Source organism: Pan paniscus, chromosome 10 (assembly GCF_029289425.2).
Source record: "Pan paniscus chromosome 10, NHGRI_mPanPan1-v2.0_pri, whole genome shotgun sequence".
Classification (NCBI taxonomy): domain Eukaryota; kingdom Metazoa; phylum Chordata; class Mammalia; order Primates; family Hominidae; genus Pan; species Pan paniscus.
Genome location: NC_073259.2, coordinates 113,296,361 through 113,321,073, shown reverse-complemented (window position 1 = coordinate 113,321,073; position 24,713 = coordinate 113,296,361). Strand labels below are relative to the sequence as shown.

The 24,713-nt window shown below is 42.7% G+C and overlaps 1 protein-coding gene across 4 annotated transcripts in view; it reads left to right on the top strand.

Moving 5' to 3' along the window:
- The first annotated feature begins 14,630 nt into the window (after positions 1 to 14,630).
- Positions 14,631 to 24,713, top strand: part of APPL2 (adaptor protein, phosphotyrosine interacting with PH domain and leucine zipper 2) — a 63,258-nt gene continuing 53,175 nt past the window's right edge. For 2 of the 4 annotated variants that reach the window (XM_034934383.3, XM_003832552.5), the window contains exons 1-2: positions 14,631 to 14,881; positions 21,940 to 22,038. In XM_034934383.3, coding sequence (XP_034790274.1) covers positions 14,828 to 14,881; positions 21,940 to 22,038 — 153 coding nt within the window. In that variant the 5' untranslated portion in view covers positions 14,631 to 14,827. Of the gene's footprint in view, positions 14,882 to 17,879; positions 18,073 to 21,939; positions 22,039 to 24,713 lie in introns of those variants that run through there. The other 2 variants (XM_055096073.2, XM_003832553.5) reach the window with 2 other exon arrangements.

Sequence of the window (24,713 nt, the reverse complement as noted above, 5' to 3'; positions counted from 1 at the left end):
TCTTTAGTTTAATTAGATCCCATTTGTCAATTTTGGCTTTGGTTGCCATTGCTTTTGGTGTTTTAGACATGAAGTCCTTGCCCATGCCTATGTCCTGAATGGTATTGCCTAGGTTTTCTTCTAGGGTTTTTATGGTTTTAGGTCTAACATTTAAGTCTTTAATCCATCTTGAATTAATTTTTGTATAAGGTGTAAGGAAGGGATCCAGTTTCAGCTTTCTACATATGGCTAGCCAGTTCTCCCAGCACCATTTATTAAAAAGGGAATCCTTTCCCCATTGCTTGTTTTTGTCAGGTTTGTCAAAGATCAGATGGTTGTAGATATGCGGCATTATTTCTTAGGGCTCTGTTCTGTTCCATTGATCTATATCTCTGTTTTGGTACCAGTACCATGCTGTTTTGGTTACTGTAGCCTTGTAGTATAGTTTGAAGTCAGGTAGCGTGATGCCTCCGGCTTTGTTCTTTTGGCTTAGGATTGACTTGGCGATGCAGGCTCTTTTTTGGTTCCATATGAACTTTAAAGTAGTTTTTTCCAATTCTGTGAAGAAAGTCATTGGTAGCTTGATGGGGATGGCATTGAAACTACAAATTACCTTGGGCAGTATGGCCATTTTCACGATATTGATTCTCCCTATCCATGAGCATGGAATGTTCTTCCATTTGTTTGTATCCTCTTTTATTTCATTGAGCAGTGGTTTGTAGTTCTCCTTGAAGAGGTCCTTCACATCCCTTGTAAGTTGGATTCCCAGATATTTTATTCTCTTTGAAGCAATTGTGAGTGGAAGTTCACTCATGATTTGGCTCTCTGTTTGTCTGTTATTGGTGTATAAGAATGCTTGTGATTTTTGTACATTGATTTTGTATCCTGAGACTTTGCTGAAGTTGCTTATCAGCTTAAGGAGATTTTGGGCTGAGACAATGGCATTTTCTAGATATACAATCATGTCATCTGCAAACAGGGACAATTTGACTTCCTCTTTTCTATTGAATACCCTTTATTTCTTTCTCCTGCCTAATTGCCCTGGCCAGAACATCCAACACTATGTTGAATAGCAGTGGTGAGAGAGGGCATCCCTGTCTTGTACCAGTTTTCAAAGGGAAAGCTTCCAGCTTTTGCGCATTCAGTATGATATTGGCTGTGGGTTTGTCATAGATAGCTCTTATTATTTTGAGATACGTCCCATCAATACCTAATTTATTGAGAGTTTTTAGCATGAGGCGTTGTTGAATTTTGTCGAAGGCCTTTTCTGCATCTATTGAGATAATCATGTGGTTTTTGTCTTTGGTTCTGTTTATATGCTGGATTACATTTATTGATTTGTGAATGTTGAACCAGCCTTGCATCCCAGGGATGAAGCCCACTTGATCATGGTGGATATGCTTTTAGTGTGCTGCTGGATTCGGTTTGCCAGTATTTTATTGAGAATTTTTGCATCAATGTTCATCAAGGATATTGGTCTAAAATTCTCTTTTTTGGTTGTGTCTCTGCCCGGCTTTGGTATCAGGATGATGCTGGCCTCATAAAATGAGTTAGGGAGGATTCTCTCTTTTTCTATTGATTGGAATAGTTTCAGAGGGAATGGTACCAGCTCCTCCTTGTACCTCTGGTAGAATTCGGCTGTGAATCCATCTAGTCCTGGACTTTTTTTGGTTGGTAAGCTATTGATTATTGCCTCAATTTCAGAGGCTGTTATTGGTCTATTCAGAGATTCAACTTCTTCCTGGTTTAGTCTTGGGAGGGTGTATGTGTCAAGGAATTTATCCATTTCTTCTAGATTTTCTAGTTTATTTGCATAGAGGTGTTTATAGTATTCTCTGATGGTAGTTTGTATTTCTGTGGGATCGGTGGTGATATCCCCTTTATCATTTTTTATTGCGTCTAGTTGATTCTTCTCTCTTTTCTTCTTTATTAGTCTTGCTAGCGGTCTACCAATTTTGTTGATCTTTTCAAAAAACCAGCTCCTGGATTCATTAATTTTTTGAAGGGTTTTTTGTATCTCTATTTCCTCCAGTTCTGCTCTGATTTTAGTTATTTCTTGCCTTCTGCTAGCTTTTGAAGGTGTTTGCCCTTGCTTTTCTAGTTCTTTTAATTGTGATGTTAGGGTGTCAATTTTGGATCTTTCCTGCTTTCTCTTGTGGGCATTTAGTGCTATAAATTTCCCTCTACACACTGCTTTGAATGTGTCCCAGAGATTCTGGTATGTTGTGTCTTTGTTCTCATTGGTTTCACAGAACATCTTTATTTCTGCCTTCATTTCGTTATGTACCCAGTAGTCATTGAGGAGCAGGTTGTTCAGTTTCCATGTAGTTGAGTGGTTTTGAGTGAGTTTCTTAATCCTGAGTTCTAGTTTGATTGCACTGTGGTCTGAGAGACAGTTTGTTATAATTTCTGTTCTTTTACATTTGCTGAGGAGTGCTTTACTTCCAACTATGTGGTCAATTTTGGAATAGGTGTGGTGTGGTGCTGAAAAGAATGTATATTCTGTTGATTTGGGGTGGAGAGTTCTGTAGATGTCTATTAGGTCTGCTTGGTGCATAGCTGAGTTCAATTCCTGGATATCCTTGTTAACTTTCTGTCTCATTGATCTGTCTAATGTTGACAGTGGGGTGTTAAAGTCTCCCATTATTATTGTGTGGGAGTCTAAGTCTCTTTGTAGGTCACTCAGGACTTGCTTTATGAATCTGGGTGCTCCTGTATTGGGTGCATATATATTTAGGATAGTTAGCTCTTCTTGTTGAATTGATCCCTTTACCATTATGTAATGGCCTTCTTTGTCTCTTTTGATCTTTGTTGGTTTAAAGTCTGTTTTATCAGAAACTAGGATTGCAACCCCTGCCTTTTTTTGTTTTCCATTTGCTTGGTAGATCTTCCTCCATCCCTTTATTTTGAGCCTATGTGTGTCTCTGCACATGAGATGGGTTTCCTGAATACAGCACACTGATGGGTCTTGACTCTTTATCCAATTTGCCAGCCCGTGTCTTTTATTTGGAGCATTTAGTCCATTTACATTTAAAGTTAATATTGTTATGTGTGAATTTGGTCCTGTCATTATGATGTTAGCTGGTTATTTTGCTCGTTAGTTGATGCAGTTTCTTCCCAGCCTTGATGGTCTTTACATTTTGGCATGTTTTTGCAGTGGCTGGTACCGGTTGTTCCTTTCCATGTTTCATGCTTCCTTTAGGAGCTCTTTTAGGGCAGGCCTGGTGGTTACAAAATCTCTCAGCATTTCCTTGTCTGTAAAGTATTTTATTTCTCCTTCACTTATGAAGCTTAGTTTGGCTGGATATGAAATTCTGGGTTGAAAATTCTTTTCTTTAAGAATGTTGAATGTTGGCCCCCACTCTCTTCTGGCTTGTAGGGTTTCTGCCCAGAGATCCGCTGTTAGTCTGATGGGCTTCCCTTTGTGGGTAACCCAACCTTTCTCTCTGGCTGCCCTTAACATTTTTTCCTTCATTTCAACTTTGGTGAATCTCACAATTATGTGTCTTGGAGTTGCTCTTCTCGAGGAGTATCTTTGTGGCATTCTCTGTATTTCCTGAATCTGAATGTTGGCCTGCCTTGCAAGATTGGGGAAGTTCTCCTGGATAATATTCTGCAGAGTGTTTTCCAACTTGGTTCCATTCTCCCCATCACTTTCAGGTACACCAATCAGACGTAGATTTGGTCTTTTCACATAGTCCCATATTTCTTGGAGGCTTTGTTCATTTCTTTTTATTCTTTTTTCTCTAAACTTCCCTTCTCACTTCATTTCATTCATTTCATCTTCCATCACTGATACCCTTTCTTCCAGTTGATCACATCGGCTCCTGAGGCTTCTGCATTCTTCACGTAGTTCTCGAGCCTTGGCTTTCAGCTCCATCAGCTCCTTTAAGGACTTTTCTGCATTGGTTATTCTAGTTATCCATTCGTCTAATTTTTTTTCAGGGTTTCTAACTTCTTTGCCATTGGTTTGAATTTCCTCCTGTAGCTCGGAGTTGTTTGTTCGTCTGAAGCCTTCTTCTCTCAACTCGTCAAAGTCATTCTCCATCCAGCTTTGTTCCGTTGCTGGTGAGGAACTGCGTTCCTTTGGAGGAGGAGAGGCGCTCTGCTTTTTAGAGTTCCCAGTTTTTCTGCTCTGTTTTTTCCCCATCTTTGTGGTTTTATCTACCTTTGGTCTTTGATGATGGTGATGTACAGATGGGTTTTTGGTGTGGATGTCCTTTCTGTTTGTTAGTTTTCCTTCTAACAGACAGGACCCTCAGCTGCAGGTCTGTTGGAGTACCCGGCTGTGTGAGGTGTCAGTCTGCCCCTGCTGGGGGGTGCCTCCCAGTTAGGCTACTCGGGGGTCAGGGGTCAGGGACCCACTTGAGGAGGCAGTCTGCCCGTTCTCAGATCTCCAGCTGCGTGCTGGGAGAACCACTACTCTCTTCAAAGCCGTCAGACAGGGACATTTAAGTCTGCAGAGGTTACTGCTGTCTTTTTGTTTGTCTGTGCCCTGCCCCCAGAGGTGGAGCCTACAGAGGCAGGCAGACCTCCTTGAGCTGTGGTGGGCTCCACCCAGTTCGAGCTTCCTGGCTGCTTTGTTTACCTAATCAAGCCTGGGCAATGGCAGGTGCCCCTCCCCCAGCCTCGCTGCTGCCTTGCAGTTTGATCTCAGACTGCCGTGCTAGCAATCAGTGAGACTCCGTGGGCGTAGGAACCTCCGAGCCATGTGCGGGATATAATCTCCTGGTGTGCCGTTTTTTAAGCCCGTTGGAAAAGCGCAGTATTAGGGTGGGAGTGACCCGATTTTCCAGGTGCTGTCTGTCACCCCTTTCTTTGACTAGAAAAGGGAACTCCCTGACCCCTTGTGCTTCCCGAGTGAGGCAGTGCCTTGCCCTGCTTTGGCTCGCGCACGGTGCACTGCACCCACTGTCCTGCCCCCACTGTCTGGTACTCCCTAGTGAGATGAACCTGGTACCTCAGATGGAAATGCAGAAATCACCCGTCTTCTGTGTCGCTCACCCATTCCTTTTTATTGTCAAACAATATTCCACTGCATGTGGATACTATAATACCACCTTTGGTTTACCTATCAGTTGATGGACATCCGTGTTGTTTCCCACTTTTTGGCTATTATGAGTAATAATAATGCTGCTATGAATATTCATGTACAAGTTTTCGTGTGGACAGATAGTTTCAATTCTTTTGGGTATATACTAGGAAGGATCTGGTGAGTCCCAGATAACTATGTTTAACATTTTGAGGCACTGCCAAACTATTCTCCTCAGTGGCCATGCCATTTTATGTTCCCACCAGCAATGTATGCTAAGAAGCCTTGATTCCTTGTTGGGCATACTGAGCCTGGAAGAAGGCCAACTTTCCAGCTTCCCTTGTAGTTGTGTGTGGCAATGTGACTAAGCTCTGGCTTATGGAATGGGATGTAAGCAGAAGTTCTGTGTGCAATTTCTGCTGGAAATGTGTCCTTCGTTGTTGCTTTCTCCAACCTGCTGATTGAAATTTGACTAGATGACTGGAAAGCCAACAGCCATCCTGGGCCATGGAGTGACTTTGGTTAGGGAAGCCAGAGAGGACAGGACAGAAGGCATCTGTCTCTGACACTGTGACAGGCCACACTAGCCCTGGGCTGATCACCTCTGGACTTCTTGAATACAGGAGAGAAATAAAATCTTACCATGTTTTAGACACTATTATTATTTTTTCTTATTAGATACAGCCAAATCTAACCCTAATTGAAACAGTTACCGAATTCCTTTACTCACTGAGTAAATTTTTACTGAAAGTCAATTAACAGCCAGGTTCTAGGCAACCTGCAGAATGGGTGAGAATTTTTGCAATCTATCCATCTGACAGAGGGCTAATATCCAGAATCTACAAGGCACTTAAACAAATTTACAAGAAAAAGCAAACAACCCCATCAAAAAGTGGGCGAAGGATATGAACAGACAGTTCTCAAAAGAAGACATTTATGTGGCCAACAAACATATGAAAAAAAGCTCATCATCACTGGTCATTACAGAAATGCAAATCAAAACCACAATGAGATGCCATCCCATGCCAGTTAGAATGGCAATTATTAAAAAGTCAGGAAACAACAGATGCTGGCAAGTCTGTGGAGAAATAGGAACACTTTCACACTGTTGGTAAGAGTGTAAATTAGTTCAGCCATTGTGGAAGACAGTGTGGCGATTCCTCAAGGATCTAGAACCAGAAATATCATTTGACCCAGCAATCCCATTACTGGGTATATACCCAAAAGATTATAAATCATTCTACTATAAAGACACATGCACACTTATGTTTATTGCAGCACTATTTACAATAGCGAAGACTTGGAACCAATCCAAATGCCCATTAATGATAGACTGGATAAAAAAAATGTGGCACATATACACCATGGAATACTATGCGGCCATAAAAAAGAATGAGTTCTTGTCCTTTGCAGGGACATGGATAAAGCTGGAAGCCATCATTCTCAGCAAACTAACACAGGAACAGAAAAACCAAACACCGCATGTTCTCACTCATCAGTGGGAGTTGAACAATGAGAACACATGGACACAGGGAGGGGAACATCACACACCGGGGCCTGTTAGAGGGTGAGGGACAAGGGAAGGGAGAGCATCAGGACAAATACCTAATGCATGCGGGGCTTAAAACCTAGATGACAGGTTGATAGTTGCAGCAAACCACCATGGCACATGTATACCTATGTAACAAACCTGCACGTTCTGCACATGTATCCCAGAACTTAAAGTAAAATAAAAAAAAAAAGTCAGGTTTTGAGGTTGGTGCTAAAGAAATAAAGATACACGAGATAAGGGCCTTATAATATAAGGGCTCACTGTTCAGTCCAGAAAGATAAGCACATTAGATAAATAAGATAATGGCATAAGTGCTAATAAGAGCATGTACCAAGTCCCATATGTGGATGGAGGAAAGACAGATGAAATCAATTTTAAGCAACCTAGAGAAGGTCTTAGTTTAGCCTACGTGCCCCCACTAGGAGTTTCTAAATTCCCAACAGATATCATTCTTTGGGATTTGGGAATAAGAAATCAGATTTCCTGGAAAATCTCAGGAATTCTTAAATCACAAGCTATTCTTAATACACTTCTAATATCATATACTATTTACTTGTTACTATGAATATAGGCAAACTCATAAATAAAAACTAATAAATTTAGTAGTATTTATGAAGAACTATTGCCTGTACTGAACATTCAAACACTGGGAAATGATAGTGAACATTATTGGGTGGCATTTGAAATACATTTCTCCTAGCACAGTAGAAGCACTACACAGATTCTTTTTTTTTTTTTTTTTTTCCTTGAGACAGAGTCTCACTCTGTTGCCCAGGCTGGAGGGCAGTAGCATCAACTCAGCTCACTGAGACCTCCACCTCCCAAGTTCAAGCGATTCTCCTGCTTCAGCCTCCTGAGTAGATGGGATTACAGGTGCCCACTACTATGCCCAGCTAATTATTGTATTTTTAGTAGAGACAGGGTTTCACCACGTTGGCCAGGGTGGTCTCGAACTCCTGACCTCAAATGATCCGCCCTCCTCAACCTCCCAAAGTGCTGGGATGACAGGTGTGAGCCGCCATGCCCGGCCAAGGATGCATTTTTCTTCAAGAACTTGTTACTTCTTGGAACACTTCTCAAAATATTTACATAAGGTATAACATATATATAAACCTACTAATATGTATTTTGTTTACTTTTGCAATAACTCACCATAGGCAGCAGACAGAGACACAAACACACAAACATGGCAACAGTTACAGGCAAGATTGATTAGATCGTGGTTACCTTTCTCCTACACACTCCTGTCCTGTGCATCATCCCCTATCAGGACACTCATTCCAGAAATGTTGACCTTAGCCTATGACTCCTTTACATGTGCTCCCTGTGTCCTGTGGATTGTCCTCTACTGGAACACTCCTGTTTTTAATCGTCTGCCATTAGTAGATGGGAATCTCCCTTGAAGGGCAGCAAGTCCATGTTTCTTTTACGTTATTAAACCTGCAGTGCCTACCTCGGTGCTTGGAACAAAGTACATGCTTCATTAATATGCACAGAATTGAATTTCATTGACCACAGAAGCGATATTTAAGCACAGCTTTAGAAGATGAATTTGTTAAGAGACCCATGGAGGAAGGGGATTTGAGGCTGAGGGAAACAATCTCTGCAAAGACACAGGCATGGGAAACTACATTTTCAAGGACTACAGGGAACTTTGTAAGGCACGTGTACAAAAGGTCATGGCAGAAGATGATGGCAGCACAGTAATCAAGCAGGGCTTTGTGAATCCTGCTAAGGAATGCAGACATTATACTGTAGGCAATAAGGAGCACTGAAGGAAGCCTTGGAAGAGGCTGGAGTTAGAAACATATTCCACAGGTTTGAATCCCACCTCTGAAATTAGCTAACTGTGGGCAAGTTCTTTAAGCTTTCCAGGCCTCAATTTCCTCACCTTTAAACTGGGGATTATAACAGCAAATAACCAATGAGGTTTTGAATAATTTTAGGAGATAATGCAGGTAAAATCCTTAGTATAGTACCTGGCACATAGTAATAGTTCAATAAGTAAGTGTCTGTTTGCAATTAATGTTATTCCTCTTATTATCACCAAAGATTTTAAATAGCGGAGTGGCAGGATCAAATTTGTATCCTGAGTGAAAGTCAAAGGCCAGTCGCCACCATGAGATGAATACTTGAGAACTGACGAGCTTTTTTCTCCCCTTCATTGTTTTCCATGGTGATCTCTCAGACGTGAAGGACTCCAAACCTCCTTGGAGGTCTTGAATTTCCTCTCTGTTTCCATGGGCTGGCTACAGGGAGCAATGAGAGGACAAATGAGAGGACAGTCTCATTTGTCTCATAAAGCAAATGAGAGGACAGTCGGTGATACAGAACCTGAGTCACAAGTTTTGGGTGGAGAGAACAGGATTGAATGCTGCCATTCAACAAGCATTTGAAAAGCATTATGGGAGGCCGAGATGGGTGGATCATGAGGTCAGGAGTTCAAGACCAGCGTGGCCAAGATGCTGAAACCCCGTCTCTACTAAAAATACAAAAATTAGCCGGGCATGGTGGTGGGCGCCTGTAATCCCAGCTATTCAGGAGGCTGAGGCAGGAGAATTGCTTGAACCCAGGTGGCAGAGGTTGCAGTGAGCTGAGATGGCACCACTGCACTGCAGCCTGGGCGACAGAGTAAGACTCCATCTCAAAAATAAATAAATAAATAAATATTTTTAAAAATTAAAAAAAAAAGAAAAGGAAAGGAAAGCATTTGTTGTGAGTCAGACACTATGTAGGCACCTGGGAGGTAAAAGGACAGGAATCCTAGGTTCGGGTAGTCTGAAGCTTCCTACTGAGCAGGCTTCCTTCTTCTCTTTGGGTACAGTGGGCAGAGCCCTGGCATTTAGAATTTGGGCCCTGTCACATCATTTGTTTGAGCCTCAGTTGTAACGTTTATCAAATGAGGATACTAATACTTATGCCTCACCTTCCTGTGCTCCAAGATGACTATTTTATGCCATCTCCTCTCTCCTCAAACCTTCAATACCATCTGACCATTATTGCTTTGAGCCGATGGCCTTGCTTCTTATCTCACTGAGAAAAATAAAAGCAATCAGAATAGAACGCCTTCATTCCTCCCATTTAATCTACCAACCTATTGTTCTTGTATCACTATGAATGTACTGTCCTTGCTTCTATCTAAGGCCATCCCTATCCCTTGTGATTTGTTTTTTGCATTTTTCTTTTAAAGAGTCTCACTCTGTCACCCAGGCTGGAGTGCAGTGGTGCAATCTTGGCTTACTGCAACCTCTGCCTCCTGGGTTCAAGCGATTATCTTGCCTCAGCCTCCTAAGTAGCTGGGACTACAGGTGCTCACACGCATGCTCGACTAATTTTTGTATTTTCAGGAGAGACAGGGTTTCACCATGGTGGTCTTGAACTCCTGGCCTCAAGTGATCGACTTGCCTCAGCCTCCCAAGCCTATCACTTGTGATTTGGATTCTACTCCTTTTTGTCTGTTCAAGGACTTTGTTCTTGCAATTGTCACCTCTCTATCTTTAGCTTTTCCCCCACTCTACTGGATCATTCTCATCAGCATATAAATAATCTAAGAAATCCAATCTCTTTCAGACTTTTATGTTTTCTTTAAGCCAGTTGGAGTTAGGTTTCTGTGATTTGCCACTTAAAAAGTCTTGACTAATACAGGACATAGAGACAGGTGTGTATGGAAACAACTTGTGATTGGTAATGCCATTCTCATATCATAGGGAAGTAAACTGAAGCTCAGAAAGATTAAATACCTTGCCTAAAGTCTACAACTTTTTCTATTTTAAAACAAGCAAACAAACCAAAAACCTCCCTTTTTTTAAATCATCCCCTGCAGTCACTTCCCCTTCAACCACTTCCCTTTATTGAAAAACCTCTTGAAAGAATTGTCTTTGTATTCCCACCATTGCTCTTGAACAGACACCATCTTGCTTTCAAATAAAATTGCTCTTATCAAAGTCTCTTACCAAATTCACCGAATGACCTTCCTATTGGCAAATTTAAAGGTCAATTTCTGGTCTTTATTCTTACTTGATCTCTTAGCTGCATTTGACATTGTGGATCAATTCATTTTTGAAACCTTTTGTCCCCTGGCTTTTAGGATAGTAGTGCCTCCAAGTTTCCCATTCATAGGGCTTCTAGGGTGGTCTATTAGTCTCCTGATATTCCTCCTACACCATTAGCTGCTGGATCTTGCTTGGGCCTCAATCCACCAAGCTTTCCTCTTTCCTTTCTGTATTAGATTCCTAAAAAATCTCATCTACTCTTTTGGTTTAAATAACATCCCCATGTTGGTGAACTCCTGGATTTATACCTTCAGCCCCAGTCTCCTCCTAAACTCGAGTGGTATATACAAGTACCCACATGAAACCTCCACTTGATTGCCTAATGGGCATCTCAATCACAACAGCCTGAACAGCACTATTGATGCGCCGCCACCAACAACCTGCTTCTCCCCAGGGTTTTCTGTCTCAGTAAATCACAGGACCATTTGCCCAATGGCTTTCCCACTTTCTCTCACATACTACATCCAGCATATCCTGTCAGTTCTACTTTCAAAATATGTTCAGACTTCAACTACCTCCCAACATTTCCATACCCTCGACTTTGACCTATATCTCTCAATCTCTTGCTTGAAGGATTGCAAAAGCCTCTTCAGAACCCAGAGATAGTCTTTAAAAATGTAAATCAGACCCTGTCATTCAGCTGCTCATATTTACAGTGGCTTCCTGCCATATCAAGAGCAACACCGAAAGTCCCTCCCATGGACTCAGCGTCCTCTGTGAGCCAGTGATTGGCATCTCTTCAACCTCATCTCCTCCCACTCTTTCCCGCCTCGCTGTCCTTAGCCACATTGGCCTTTCTGCTCCTCCTCAAAGAGGAGCAAGCCTCAGGGCCCTCACACTTGTTCTTTCCTTCGGGCTGGGCTTCCCTGATTCAATTCTCAGCTCAACAGTTGCACACCTCAAAGAATCCTTTCCACTTCCCATGATCCTCTATTCCTTTACTAAAGGTTATCATACACTTACCAACTTGCATTTGTTTCTTATTATTTCCTCCATTAGAATATAAACTCCATTAGGGCAAGGACTACTTTTTGCTTCAGCCTATATCCTCAGCTTCTAGAGAAGAGTCTAACACACAGTCGGTGCTACCTAGTGAATGATTAACGGCAAAAGCAGCATTGTGCTATCAAATGAAATGAGATTCATGAAAACATTTTTTAAACTCTGGAGTATCAATCATGTATAAGTTATAATAACATATTATATTTTAGTAAGTATTTATCAAGCAACTGCTTTTGTGCTAGGTAATGTACTAGGCACTCTAATTACAGAAATAAATAAGACCAAGTTCCTGCCCATTCTAGCTGGAAGGTTGGAGGTGGAAACAAAGAGAGTAAGTGTTATTCTAGAATTATCTCGGCAAGTGCTACTGCAGCACACTCAAGGAAAGGAAAATGTATTCTGCTTGTGGGGACAGGAGTAAATGAAGACTTCATCAAAAAAGTCACATTAAACTGGGATTTGATGATTGTGGTTGGGTTTGTCAGACAAGAGGTAGGAGAAAGGGCTTGACTGGCAGAGGAAAGAATCTCAATGCGTGTGCCCTACCATGCAGTTTGCTAAGCATCTCCCAAAACAGGTGCCTTCTTCACTCCTGCCTTTCTCTCTTACTCCTGAAGCCCAGGCCTTCTCTGACCTGGCCATCCTGGGTCCTTTTTTTGTGTCTCACTGTGTCCTTTTCCCCATTGGCCTTCAATGGGTCACAGGTTACACCTCCATATAATTCATCCTCTCTCTCTCCAGACATCACGACAACTCCAGACTGTCCATCTTTGTACTTCCTGTCACCAACTTCACAGCTGACCAGGGATTTCAGAGACAGTGGGGTGGATTTCTAAAATCCACCTGCATAATAGTTTAATAGGAACAGATATATACTCTTTAATGAAACATTTTTAAATGTTCATGTTGACATAAAAATTCCTCTTATGTAGTTTCTCACAGATTATCAAAGGAGAGGATATTTGCCTTCAGAATTTAAATGAGAATCAAACAAGTGAGAGACAGTGCTTAACACTGAGCAGTCTATATTTAATACATGAATGAATGATTGGGTGAATTAACAAATGAGATAAATTAAAACCATTTATGCATGTGTTGTATTTCCAGATCTACTTTTGTAACTTAGTTGTTTTGAATTTGGGATAGATTTTCCCATAGAAACAATGTTGTAAATAGTTCTTAAGTTCCAAGAAATCCCACTGAGGCTGTTTAGCCCATAATGTAGCAATAAAATGCACAAAAGTAATGGGATAGCTTAAACAATTTTTGAATGTTGAATACTAGTATTTGAAGAAAAGTAACTTTAATTAGAAGATGAGGTGGTACACGAAAAATGCTGTGATTCCCAAGGGGCTGTCTGAGCCCTTTCAAGGGTTCTGAGGGCACTAACTTCTTGTAATGCATATTTTCAAATTAAAATGTGCACATTTATTTCCCTTGGTATAATACTATCCTTGTACTGTTCTCGCAATCAGAATGAAGGAAGAGCATGAGTCTGGCCGTGAGGAATTAGATTTCAGTGAGAAGAGAGTCTGGGACACTGGATGAGGTAAAATGAACTGAATGGCAGGCGGTATAAAATGGAGGAAAGGTCAGAAATATGGTGTGAGCATGATTCCACCTATAGGGAAGACAGAGTATGGTGGAGGCAAGAAAGAATAGGGAAGAAAGAATACTGTGGAGGAAAATATGGTAGATGGAGGCCATAAAATGGTTCAGGTCAGGTTGGCGCTGGCCAGACCAAGGGAATAATGGCCTTGGAGTTTTCAAGTGGTCAGGCAGCATGCTACTATACTAGACTGTCAGAGGTGTCAGCAATGCAGATTGGGTCTTGATATACCTAAGAGGTCTCTGCAGAATGTAGAATTTATATATTACCATATCCCCTCTGTTGATTTTGGTGACACACATACTGCATGATTTTTTTTTTTTGAGACGGTCTTGCTCTGTTGCCCAGGCTGGAGTGCAGTGGTGCCCTCTCGGCTCACTGAAACCTCTGCCTCCCGGGTTCAAGTGATTCTTCTGCCTCAGCCTCCCGAGTAGCTGGGATTACAGGCGCATGCCACCATGCCCGGCTAATTTTTGTATTTTTAGTAGAGACGGGGTTTCAGCATCTTGGCCAGACTGGTCTTGAACTCCTGACCTCGTGATCCACCCATCTTGGCCTCCCAAAGTGCTGGGATTACAGGCGTGAACCACCACGCCCGGCCAGTCTTATTAACTTCTAAAGAAGGAACTTCAGAAACCCTTGCCTTCCGTGTAAAAAGATGTCACGTTCCACTTGCCAGTCTTCTTCCATCCCTCTCCCTTCCTTCTTTTCTTCCTCTGGCGTTTACTAACTGACCCTTGGCAGACCACTTATTTCTCTGGGTCCCATTTTCTCATCTCTAAATGACAACACTGGAACCTAGATTATCTAGCCCTTCCAATTCTAAACATTTGATTATGAAATTCTCCAAAATGACAAAACATAAACCAGGAGGACAAGACCTAATTATGACCACATCAAATAGCTGTGGTTTCCAAAGTGGTTATTTCTGATGATCACAGACGAGTCAGTTATCCAGCTTTTCTCCTCTTTTCTTTGTTCCCATAGCATAGGCGACCTCTTTGCTCTCAGAGCTGTTTCAGGGGCGTCGAAATTTATCTAGAAAAAGTGGTGTGGGAAGTGTGGGTTTTTCCTTCCATTAAAAGAAAAAATCTGTTCGCTCCTTCAACTCAAAAGGTTTTCTGGGTAGCCACAAGCAGATAAAACCTTATCTTTCTACCCTCGAGTTCCTCTTTTGGACTTCATATGCATTGACTTGACGGACCTTCAGCACAGAGAACAAACACCCGAAGGGTTCCCTCAGCAGCGGGACTGGCACCCAGAGCCCCCCACTCCCCGCGAGCCGGCGAGCGCAGGCGGAAGCGCGGGCGCCACATTTCCGGTGTCGGGACTGGAGCTCACCATACTTCCGGTTTCCCTGCCGGGCGCGCCACACTTCCTGTTGATCCGGCTCGGCCGGGGGCTGGGCCGGCGGGAGGGCCGGGAGGAGGGCCGGCGGCGGGCGGCGGCGGCCACTGGCCAGGCGTGGACGCGCGCGGGGCCGCCGCGGGCACGGAGTGTCCGCCGCGTCGCCTGAGCCCAGAGCCCGGGAGCGCTCTCGGCCGCCGCGTCTCCTGCCCTCTGTCCTTCCAACCCAGCCCTCGGCTGAGCCGCGCCGCACCATGCCCGCCGTGGACAAGCTCCTGCTAGAGGAGGCGTTGCAGGACAGCCCCCAGGTACCTCCCGCCGCTCCGGTGCCCCTCGCCCGCAGGGGTGAGGCCGAGGAGGCCCCTCCAGCCCCGGGGTGGAGGCCGCGCCCCCGGCCGGGCAGCAGCGGGAGTGCGCCCGGCCCCCTCGCGGCGCCTCCCACCGGGTTCTCTCGGGCTGAGGAGGGGGCGGGCCGGGCCCTGAGTCTTGAGCCGGGGCAGAGCTGTGGAACAGGGGAGAGAGCCCCGCGGCCGGAGTCCTGATGTCGTGACCCCCCTGCAAACTCAGCTGCAACTGAGTCTGCGAGATCTAAACTTTGATTCCATTTAGTAGCTGAGTGCCTCAGGAAAACCACCTTATTGTGCCTTAGTTTTGTCGTCTGTAAAATAGGAATAATAATTGTGCCTGTTTCATAGGGTTGTTAGGACAAGTCAATGAGAAATACCTGTAAAGTTGTCAGCAGACAATGTCCGGTACAGATAATGAGTCAGTCTCATTACTGCTACTCCTAATGATGTGATGAGACCTGTGCCAGCCAGAATGAGAGGCAGAGGGCCTGGATCTCTTTTCCGGCGGTATCAGGCCTCCTTTTGGCACCGTTTTCCCATTAGTGAAGAGAAAAATACAATACCTGCCCCATTTGTCGCACAAGGGAACTTCATTAGCACACTCGAGATGAGAGTCAAGTCCTTTGAGCTCTGCAGATGAAAACTGGTGTGTAAATATAGCAAATGAGTGCAGAATGACATTAGTTCATAATTCAGCACATCTTTCCCCAGGGGTCTTCTGTTCTCCTTTGTTTAACATTTCTCCAGCTTCGTACCTACACTCCTGGTTCAGCATCCCGGGTTTATTTAAATAAGTGCCTTTATTTCCTAGTGTCTCAACTCTTGAAAACTTAGAATAAGATTAACCTGTTTTCGTTTCACACTTTCCCCTCTCTTTTGGGGTTCCTTCCCTTTTTCTTCTGAGTGAGTAATACTTCCCAGGATGAACCTTGTATGGATTTACCTACATCAACAGTTCAGAATAAGTCCGAAGGGCTGTATGCATAGGTGTCTTTTGTTCATTTTTTGTGATCCTCCTAGTGTAGATAAGTAAGGAACTGGAAGCAAGCTGTGTGTGTGTTTTTTGTTTGTTTTGTTTTTTGGTAAGTTTGCATCCTCTGGACGACTTTTTCAAGGCCCCCTTTTTTATATAGCTGTAGACTCCTGGCATTTTAATCAGACTAAAGCCCTTGGTAGAAGGCATTTTGTCCATGTTCATATCTGTTGTGTGGAATCTGAAGATAGCAATGTGAGATTTTAAATGATCACTTTGAACAAGGATCTCTGTTTGCCTTGCACTTATGGAAACTGAGGTGCACAGAAATATCCTGCTTTTCTAACCTACATGGTGATGCCTAAGCCAGGTTACAGTGGTTCTACTAACTGATTCTTGATGTTGTCCTCACAAACAGATCATATTCTTAATTTCCAGCTCTAACATAAAGGAATATACACTGTTTGTGAGTGGCTTAAAGGATTTGCCCAGCTGTGAGGAAGTAGACAGGACTGTAGAGCAAGTCAGGAGACCTGGGTTCTAATTCTGGCTCTCACGCTCACTTAGGATGTGATGTGGGTGAGTCTCTTCATCTCCACCCTGTGGCTGGCTCAGTTTCCTAATCTACAGAACATCTACAGAATGAGAGACAGGGAGGGAGCAGGTGATCTTCAAGGTGCTTTAGAGTTAACATTGTGTCATATCTACATGGTGTATAACTTTGAACTTGTATGTGGCAGAGGAGGTTTAGAGATATTATCATTCTTATTTAATATGTTCCTTTTAATATAGGAAGTTTATTTGTCATTGCTTTTGAGACTTGGCCATCACCCTTAAGAGGGCTCTTGGGCCAGGCGCGGTGGCTCACGCCTGTAATCCCAGCACTTTGGGAGGCCGAGGCGGGCGGATCACGAGGTCACGAGATCGAGACCATCCTGGTTAACACGGTGAAACCCCGTCTCTACTAAAAATACAAAAAATTAGTCGGGCATGGTAGCGGGCGCCTGTAGTCCCAGCTACTTGGGAGGCTGAGGCAGGAGAAGGGCGTGAACCTGGGAGGCGGAGCTTGCAGTGAGCCGAGATCGCGCCACTGCACTCTAGCCTGGGCGAGAGCGAGACTCCGTCTCAAAATAAATAAATTAATTAAATTAAATTTTTAAAAAAAGGGCTCTTGATGGTGCTGTTGTGCAGAATGGAAACTGACTTTAAGAAGGTCTTTAATGATCATCAGAGCATATTTATGTACTACTCTCTTGTATGTGACCTGCGCCTAATGTAGCTTTACTCCCAAGGTGACTCATAGACTTGGAACTGGAAGGAATCTAATCCATCCCCTTCATTTTATGTGCAAAGCATAAAAACAATAGCAAATGCCTGTCTCATGGATTTTATGTGCCAGGGACTCTTCTAAATGCTTTACATATATTAACTCACTCAATCCTCCCAATAGTCTTGAAGTATGTTCTCTATTTAAATAACTAAGGAGCAGAGAAGTAATTTGCTTAGAATTATACACCATAAAGTGACAGAGCCAGGAATGGAACCCAGGCAACTTGCCTGTACTAGGGATATGGTTCAAGTTAGCCCAGCTATCTAGCACCGGGCTTTTCTGTCATCAGTGACCTAAAATGTTTCACTAAAAGGAAAAGATCCTAATAAACCATCTATTGTGTGTTTCTTCTGGTTTTATGAAGAGTAATTTTGAGAGTTGCTTCAGTAATGTGATTGCACAGGATGAATTAAATGAACACCAAAGCTTTTGTAATTGAACTGAGTGACCCAGGAAGAGCTGAATAGCAGTTTACTGACCTTAGACACATCTATTCATGGACTCCTTTTTAGTTTGCAGTGCTGCACGATGCATTGTAAAACTAGTCTGTGTGCATACACATGCATTATTTCTGCTTACCTCTCATATGTGGGAAGCTGAACGTTTTAGGGATTAAGAAATCTGCCTCCATTGCTGTTTAGAAGCCTCTGCTCCTTGCCTGGCACTACTGGCTGTTGGGAATGTGATGATAAATAAGAGTGCGTACCCTTGACTGGTTCACAGTTTGTTCCAGAGACAGATAATGAGGCAACAGTTCCAGTACAGTGTGAATCCTGCTGCGATAGGAACACAAATGCAGCTTTGAGCTCCTGCAGCTTGTACTTCTTCAGGGGCTTATTCTCTTGTCCTGTAAGTAGTACACTTTTGAGGTAAGGTGAAGACAACAGCCCTGTTGCTTGCTCGGTTTGTGTTTTGTTTGTTTCTTTTGCGATTGGCATAACGGAACAAAGAAACGAAAGATGTAGTTCTGAGGTTATGCAGTTGAGTGGCCCAGCTGGGAGCAGCCCTCTCCAACCAAATCAGGCCTTTATTTCCTCAAACAAGATAATCTCAAAACATAACCTGGTGGTTTTATATGTCTTCACTGTGGAGATGTTTTGTGCTGTTCCTCTTTTTGTTTATAACCTATTTTTCCTTTCAGTAGACTGGGTTCTTTTTTTTTTTTTTTTTTTTTTTTTGAGACAGGGTCTCGCTTTGTTGCCCAGACTGGGGTGCAGTGGCATGAACACGGCTCACTGCAGCCTCAGCCTCCTGGGCTCAAGCGATCCTCCCACCTCAGCCTTCTGAGTAGCTAGGACTACAGGCACGCATCACCACGCATGGCTAATTTTTTAATTTTTATAGAGACAGAGTCTTGCTGTATTGCCCAGGGTGGTCTTGAACTCCTGGGCTCAACCAATCTTCCTGTCTTGGCCTCCCAAAGTCTTGGTTCTTTTCACTAGGACATTCTCTTCCTCCACCAAATTACGGAGATAAGAACTTTGTTTATAACCTTAAAATTTGCTTAATAGTCAGTGGTGTTAACATTGGGCCATTACACAATTACACACTATTCTTGAGAATGTCTAGGAGTGTTTTATTAGGTAATACCCAGTTTCTTTAAGGTAAAGGAGTGATAGGGAGCTGAGGCTGTATGCATAGGGTGCTTGGATTTGTTTCTCTGGCCAAGCATACCCTTAAAAGTGTCGGGCAGTAGAAAATGGATGGAATTCCACTCCTGAATCTGCTACTGTTACTTTTGGCAAGTTACTCAATCTCTCTGAGGTTGTGTTTGGAGGTATGTAAAATAAAAATAAAAATAGCTATTTAGTTGAGTTGTTAGGAAGAACAAATAACATATGTAAAGTGTTTCCATGCTGGCATGCCATAGTAACCCCATAAATGATTGCTGTTGTTATCTTTGTAAGTGAAATATACCAGTGTCTTTCTGACCGTGTCTTTCTGACCGTGGGATTTTGAGCTACTGGTGTGCCTTTGCTTTATTCTTGGTCTCATTCCTTCTTTATGTCTCAGAATATCTCTGTTGTTCCAAACCAAAGTTTGAGCAGACACAGTATAGTAAATGAGGATAGCCAGTGTCCAAAGTAGCTGGTTATATTTTTTCTGGAGGTGATCACTGCCAAGTTAACTTAAAAAGGGAAGACTAGAGTTTCCCTGTCAGTTCTAATGGGCATCACAGTCGCATGTCCACGATATAAGGAAAAAGGACACTTGTGATGTAGTTCTCTGGCAGGTATTGTGGGCGGGAACATGGTAGTAGCATCCAGCTCCAGTCTGCCCCTGTCCTGCCTCCAGTCAGGGCTGTACGCTGTGGACCAAAGATCATGCTCGCTGATGAGAGCCACCCTGCTGGTGACCTCAGTGCTGCCGACCCATTTACATCCCAGCCCTGCCACATTCCTACAGTGGGAGGTTGAACACATTTCTTAACCTTGATGAGCCTCAGTTTCATCATCAGTAAAATGAAGTTAATGGAACCATGGAATCTACCTTGGAGAGTTGCTAGAAGAATTAAATGAAGTCACATATGTTTAGTGCCCAGCACAGCGTCCAGCACATAGGTGGTACAGAGTAAGTGGTAATTTTAGTTTTCTTTCTACCCTCTTTGTGGAGGACATTCACGCAAACCCTCTCTTTCCCTTTTTACTTCTTTTCTTCCAGTCTGTTTTTATCCCTTAGAGTATTAAATGCAATAAACAGGATTTGGCTAAATGGACATAGTAGTATTTTTGAAAAAACTAGCCACAGTCCAGTTATATCACTTCTCATTCTCCTAAAACAGTGTTTTTAACCTACTGGTTGACATCCATTAGTAGATTATGAAATCCAGTGGGTCACAACCACAATTTTTGTTTATAAATGGAATAGACTAAAATAGGAAAAAGCCACAATGTGTATGCATATTATCGATAAATATTGTTTGGGAAAACCTTTGTTCAGGTCCTGATGTATTTCATACTGTGATTATGAATTTTTGAAAGTTCAGAGAGCTCTTCTAACACAAATTATACAGTGTACGAATTCTGTGTTGTTTTTCTTTCACTGAGAGCTTTTTTAAACATGATGTTACAATTTCCTTATTCATTATTGCACAGTGGCTCTTCTATGGATAAGCATTGGTACTGAAGACAGTACATTAGTCCTGGTGTTTTTAGCCCGGAAGACTGGGCAAAGCGGGATAAGCATGCATTGCTGTGAAGCGCATCAGAGTTTTGGAGCAGAGTCTGGGTAGAGCATGTGTGGTGGGAGGTAATGATCCCAATGCATAGGTTCTTATTCTAGTTTTTTGAGGGTGCTTTGAGGTCAGTTACTGTTCCCTTACCTGAAATAAGTTAGAAAGAGAAAAGGAGGAATTGCAATTTATTTGCAGGGAAATAATGAGCCTTAGTGAGTTGTATTTGGTAAAGTGCTTTGATATCACCTCAAAGGCATTCCTGAAATTATTCTTCATTCTATGCCTAATGGGTTATATTTTGAAGTTGTGATCCAATTATTGCTAACATAGTACTTTAAATTCCCACTGTGCTGGGCACATTAACGAAAATCCCTTGAGTAGATCTGCCTCTGTGCACCTTGATTCTTGTTCGTACACCATCCAGTATGTAAATATTTCTCTAGTGCTTTTTGTGTTCTGAGCACCGTGGATGAAAATGATAGGAAATGCCTTTCAGCTTATGACTTTGCTCAGCTGCTCTCTGAGCACTGAGGAGTTTGTCTTCCTAAAAACGGTAAACTAGCATTCTTATTAAGTTGCTATTTGAGTTTTATGTCCAGAGCTGCTGCTGGTGGGCCCAGGGGATGTGAAATTTCTTGGCCGTGAGCTTGAAAATGGTTGAATAAAATATAATTAAAAACAAGCAGGCCAGGTGCGGTGGCTCACACCTGTAATCCTAGCATTTTGGGAGGCCATGGTGGGTGGATCACCTGAGGTCAAGAGTTTGAGACCAGCCTAGCCAACATGGTGAAACCCTGTCTCTACTAAAAATACAAAAAATTACCCAGGTGTGGTGGTGGGTGCCTGTAATCCCAGCTACTCAGGAGGCTGAGGCAAGAGAATCCCTTGAGCCCGGGAAGCAGAGGTTGCAGTGAGCCGAGATCGCGCCATTGCACTCCAGCCTGGGCAACAAGAGCGAAACTCCATCTCAAAAAAAGAAAGAAAGAAAGAAAAAGAAACAAGGAAATCGTAGTACCATAAGAGGAAAGAATGACACACTCCTACACTCCTGCAAGACATCCAAGGTTACAAAAAACCAGACTGCTGGTTCCTGCTGGGATGATCACACTACAGCTGTGCTAGATGACCACACCCCAGGTACACAGATAGGCCTGACCTGTGTTTATCTTATGGACTTGAGAGGAGAGGCTGCCCTTTTAAACACTTTTTTTATTGGATAGACTTTACTGGTGCTTAGGTAGGGGCTAAAGTCAGAACAGATAATAGCCCTTCAGTCATAATCTTTTAAAAACTGGCTTTTCTGGCTCCAATTCTGAAATTGCCCTGACACTGTAGTCTAAAGGATTAGAAAGCGAGCTCTAAACCAGAGCTCCAGGAATCAAATGGTACTGGTACTATCAATAAAAGAAGCCAGGGAACCAACAGGTACCTTTCTTTCCTCCCATTCTGGTTTCTGCATGTGCGGGTGTGTGGATCTTCCTCCTCCTCTGTAACTTTTCCACTTAGAAATGAAATTGACCTTTTTTCTTCTTTTCTTCCAGACTCGCTCTTTACTGAGCGTGTTTGAAGAAGATGCTGGCACCCTCACAGACTATACCAACCAGCTGCTCCAGGCAATGCAGCGCGTCTATGGAGCCCAGGTATGCTGCCACCCCTCACCTGGATACCGCAGAGTGGGCATTCTCTCCCCTCATCCTGAACTTCCCTCAGAGGTTGAGAAATTGGAATCCGAAAAACATCATTTAAGATTTTGAAACAAAATCAGAACTGTTTTCTCACTACTTTTCACCGCAAAAACCTAAGGACAGTCTGTTCTCATTGCTTAAGAGTGATTTTTCTTTAATTAGAACCATTAGAGATGGACCACATAACTGCTCCTAATTTTTTTTTTTTAATTCAACCCAGTGGGAAACATTTGAGTCTCCTCTTCCTACTTGTGAATAAGTGGGTCCAGTATTTTGACACATACTCTTTGTCTTTTTCATAAATGGGCAGAGTCTTAGATGTCAGTGTGGGAGGGCAGAGATGGTTTTTCAACTGCTTCCTCTGAAAAGACTTGAGTCACAGTTCTGAAACTATCGGGTGGCTTCTTTGTTTTGTGGAACAAATATCTCTGGCTTGCAAAACCATGCAAAAGAAATTGCTGAGTAGCAAAAGTGAATCTTTTTAATGTCAAGAAGTGCCCATGTATGTTGCTTTCTAAGAGAAGATTTATGAGTTACTTAAAAATAAAATGCTTTATGTTACAAAGCATTGAACACATCACAATATTATGGTAACTGATCATTTTCATTGTTGATTCCTTGCTGACTTAAATCTTATGTGTTGATGTTTTTCTCATTAATAATCTCTTAAGGAATATAGATTGGGCATCCCAAATTTGAAAATCCAAAATCCGAAATGCTCCAAAATCTGTAACTTTTTGAGTGCTGACACGACACATAAACGAAATGCTCATTGGAGCATTTTGGAGTTTTGGATTTGGGAAGCTCGACTGATACAGCAAATACTTCAAAATCTGAAAAAATCCTAAATCCTTCTGGTCCCAAGCATTTCAGATGCAGGGTACTTAACCTATACCACATTCAGTAGTATATAGCTCTTACTAATATATATAGTCATTTCTTATTACATAGGTTTACCACTCATATTACTGCTCATTGTTTTATTAGTCATTTCCCATCATATGGGAATAAGACTCAGTCCTTGCCGTTGGGGAGCTGACAGTTGGGTTGGGAGGCAGACAAAGCAATCACCAGAGAGCCTTAGAGGGGCCAGGAGAGGAGAGCCACCTAACCTAGTGGGGTTGTGCTGGGCACGCAAAAGGAGGGTGATTGTAAGGGTTGAGATTTATTGAATACTTAATAGCATCCAGGAACTTCCAGGGGCTTTTATGTTGATTATTTTATTTAAATTCCCCTAACAACTCTGAGGTGGGTATTGTTATTGTTATTATGCCTGTGGTATTGGTTGGGAGACTTAAGGATTCTGATGGTGAGAAACTTGTCCAGGTGCACCCATTTAATTCATGGCAGAGCAAATCAGCTGGAGCCAAGCTGAGACTCTTCACTCCTAAGCATAGGGGAGGTGGCAGTAGAGGTGGAAAGAAGCAGCTGTACTTGAGAGGTATTTAGGAGGTGGATTGGTGATTGATTGGGTATGAAGGGGTCAGGTGGTAAAGGATGAAACAAGAATGATGTTCAGGTATTCATCTGGAACGGCAGGGTGGATAGATGGGAGAACACAGGAAGAGGCGCAGGGTGCGTATGAGTGTGTGTGCGTGCCTGTGAGTGCATATCTGTCATGGGGATGCCCAACTGTAATTCTCTCTGGAAACACTGATTTTGAGGAGTTCATGGGACATCAAAGTGGATAAAGAGATCTTGTTGAAAGTTCAGATCCAGAGTACAGGGCTGGAGATACAGATAGGCAAACTATGCAGTAAGGTATAAGTGTAACTTATTAATTAGAACTAGCTTTGGGCCGGCCTGTAATCCCAGCACTTGGGAGACCAAGACGGGAGGATTGCTTGAGGCCAGGAGTTTGAGACCAGCCTAGTCAATATAGTGAGGACCTGTATCTACACAAAATTTTTGTAAATATTAAAAAAAGGACTAGAGTCTTTTTTTTTTTATTTTTAATTTTCAGAGACAGGGTCTTACTCTGTCACCCAGGATGGAGTACAGTGGCATGATTATACCTCACTGTAGCCTCCAACTCCACGGCTCAAGTAATCCTCCTGCCTCAGCCTCCTAAGTAGCTAGGACTACAGGTGCACACCACCACACCCAGCTAATTTTTTTTCTCTTTGATTTTTGGTAGAGATAAGGTCCTACTATGTTGCCCAGGCTGATCTGAAACTCCTGGCCTCAAGTGATCTGTCTTAGCCTTCTGAGTAGCTAGAACTAGTTTTAATGACCAAAAGAATTATGTGCTCACCTGTGATTTTATGTGTTTTGTTAAGACATTCAGAATTTAGAGAAATGAGAACTTCGTCAATTTTTAATTTGTTTTTGTATTTTTCCCTAAATATTCTAGATTTAAGAAAACAGGAATGTTCTTACTGGGCTTATACCTGAAATTGCTTGCTATTCAGCAATTTGTATTTCGTCACTAAGTGATTTGTCTCTTATTTAAGGCTTAAAAACCCAAGACGTGAGAGACTGTGTCTCTGTCACTCTGAGGAGTCTCTGTTCTGCCTTTTGGTGTCTGTCAGAATCATCTACTTGGGGATATCCAAACACTGTCTCATGCATTTTTTTCTGTTGAGGCAGAAAACGACATTTTGCCAAAATTAAGTGGGTCTTTCCTTCCT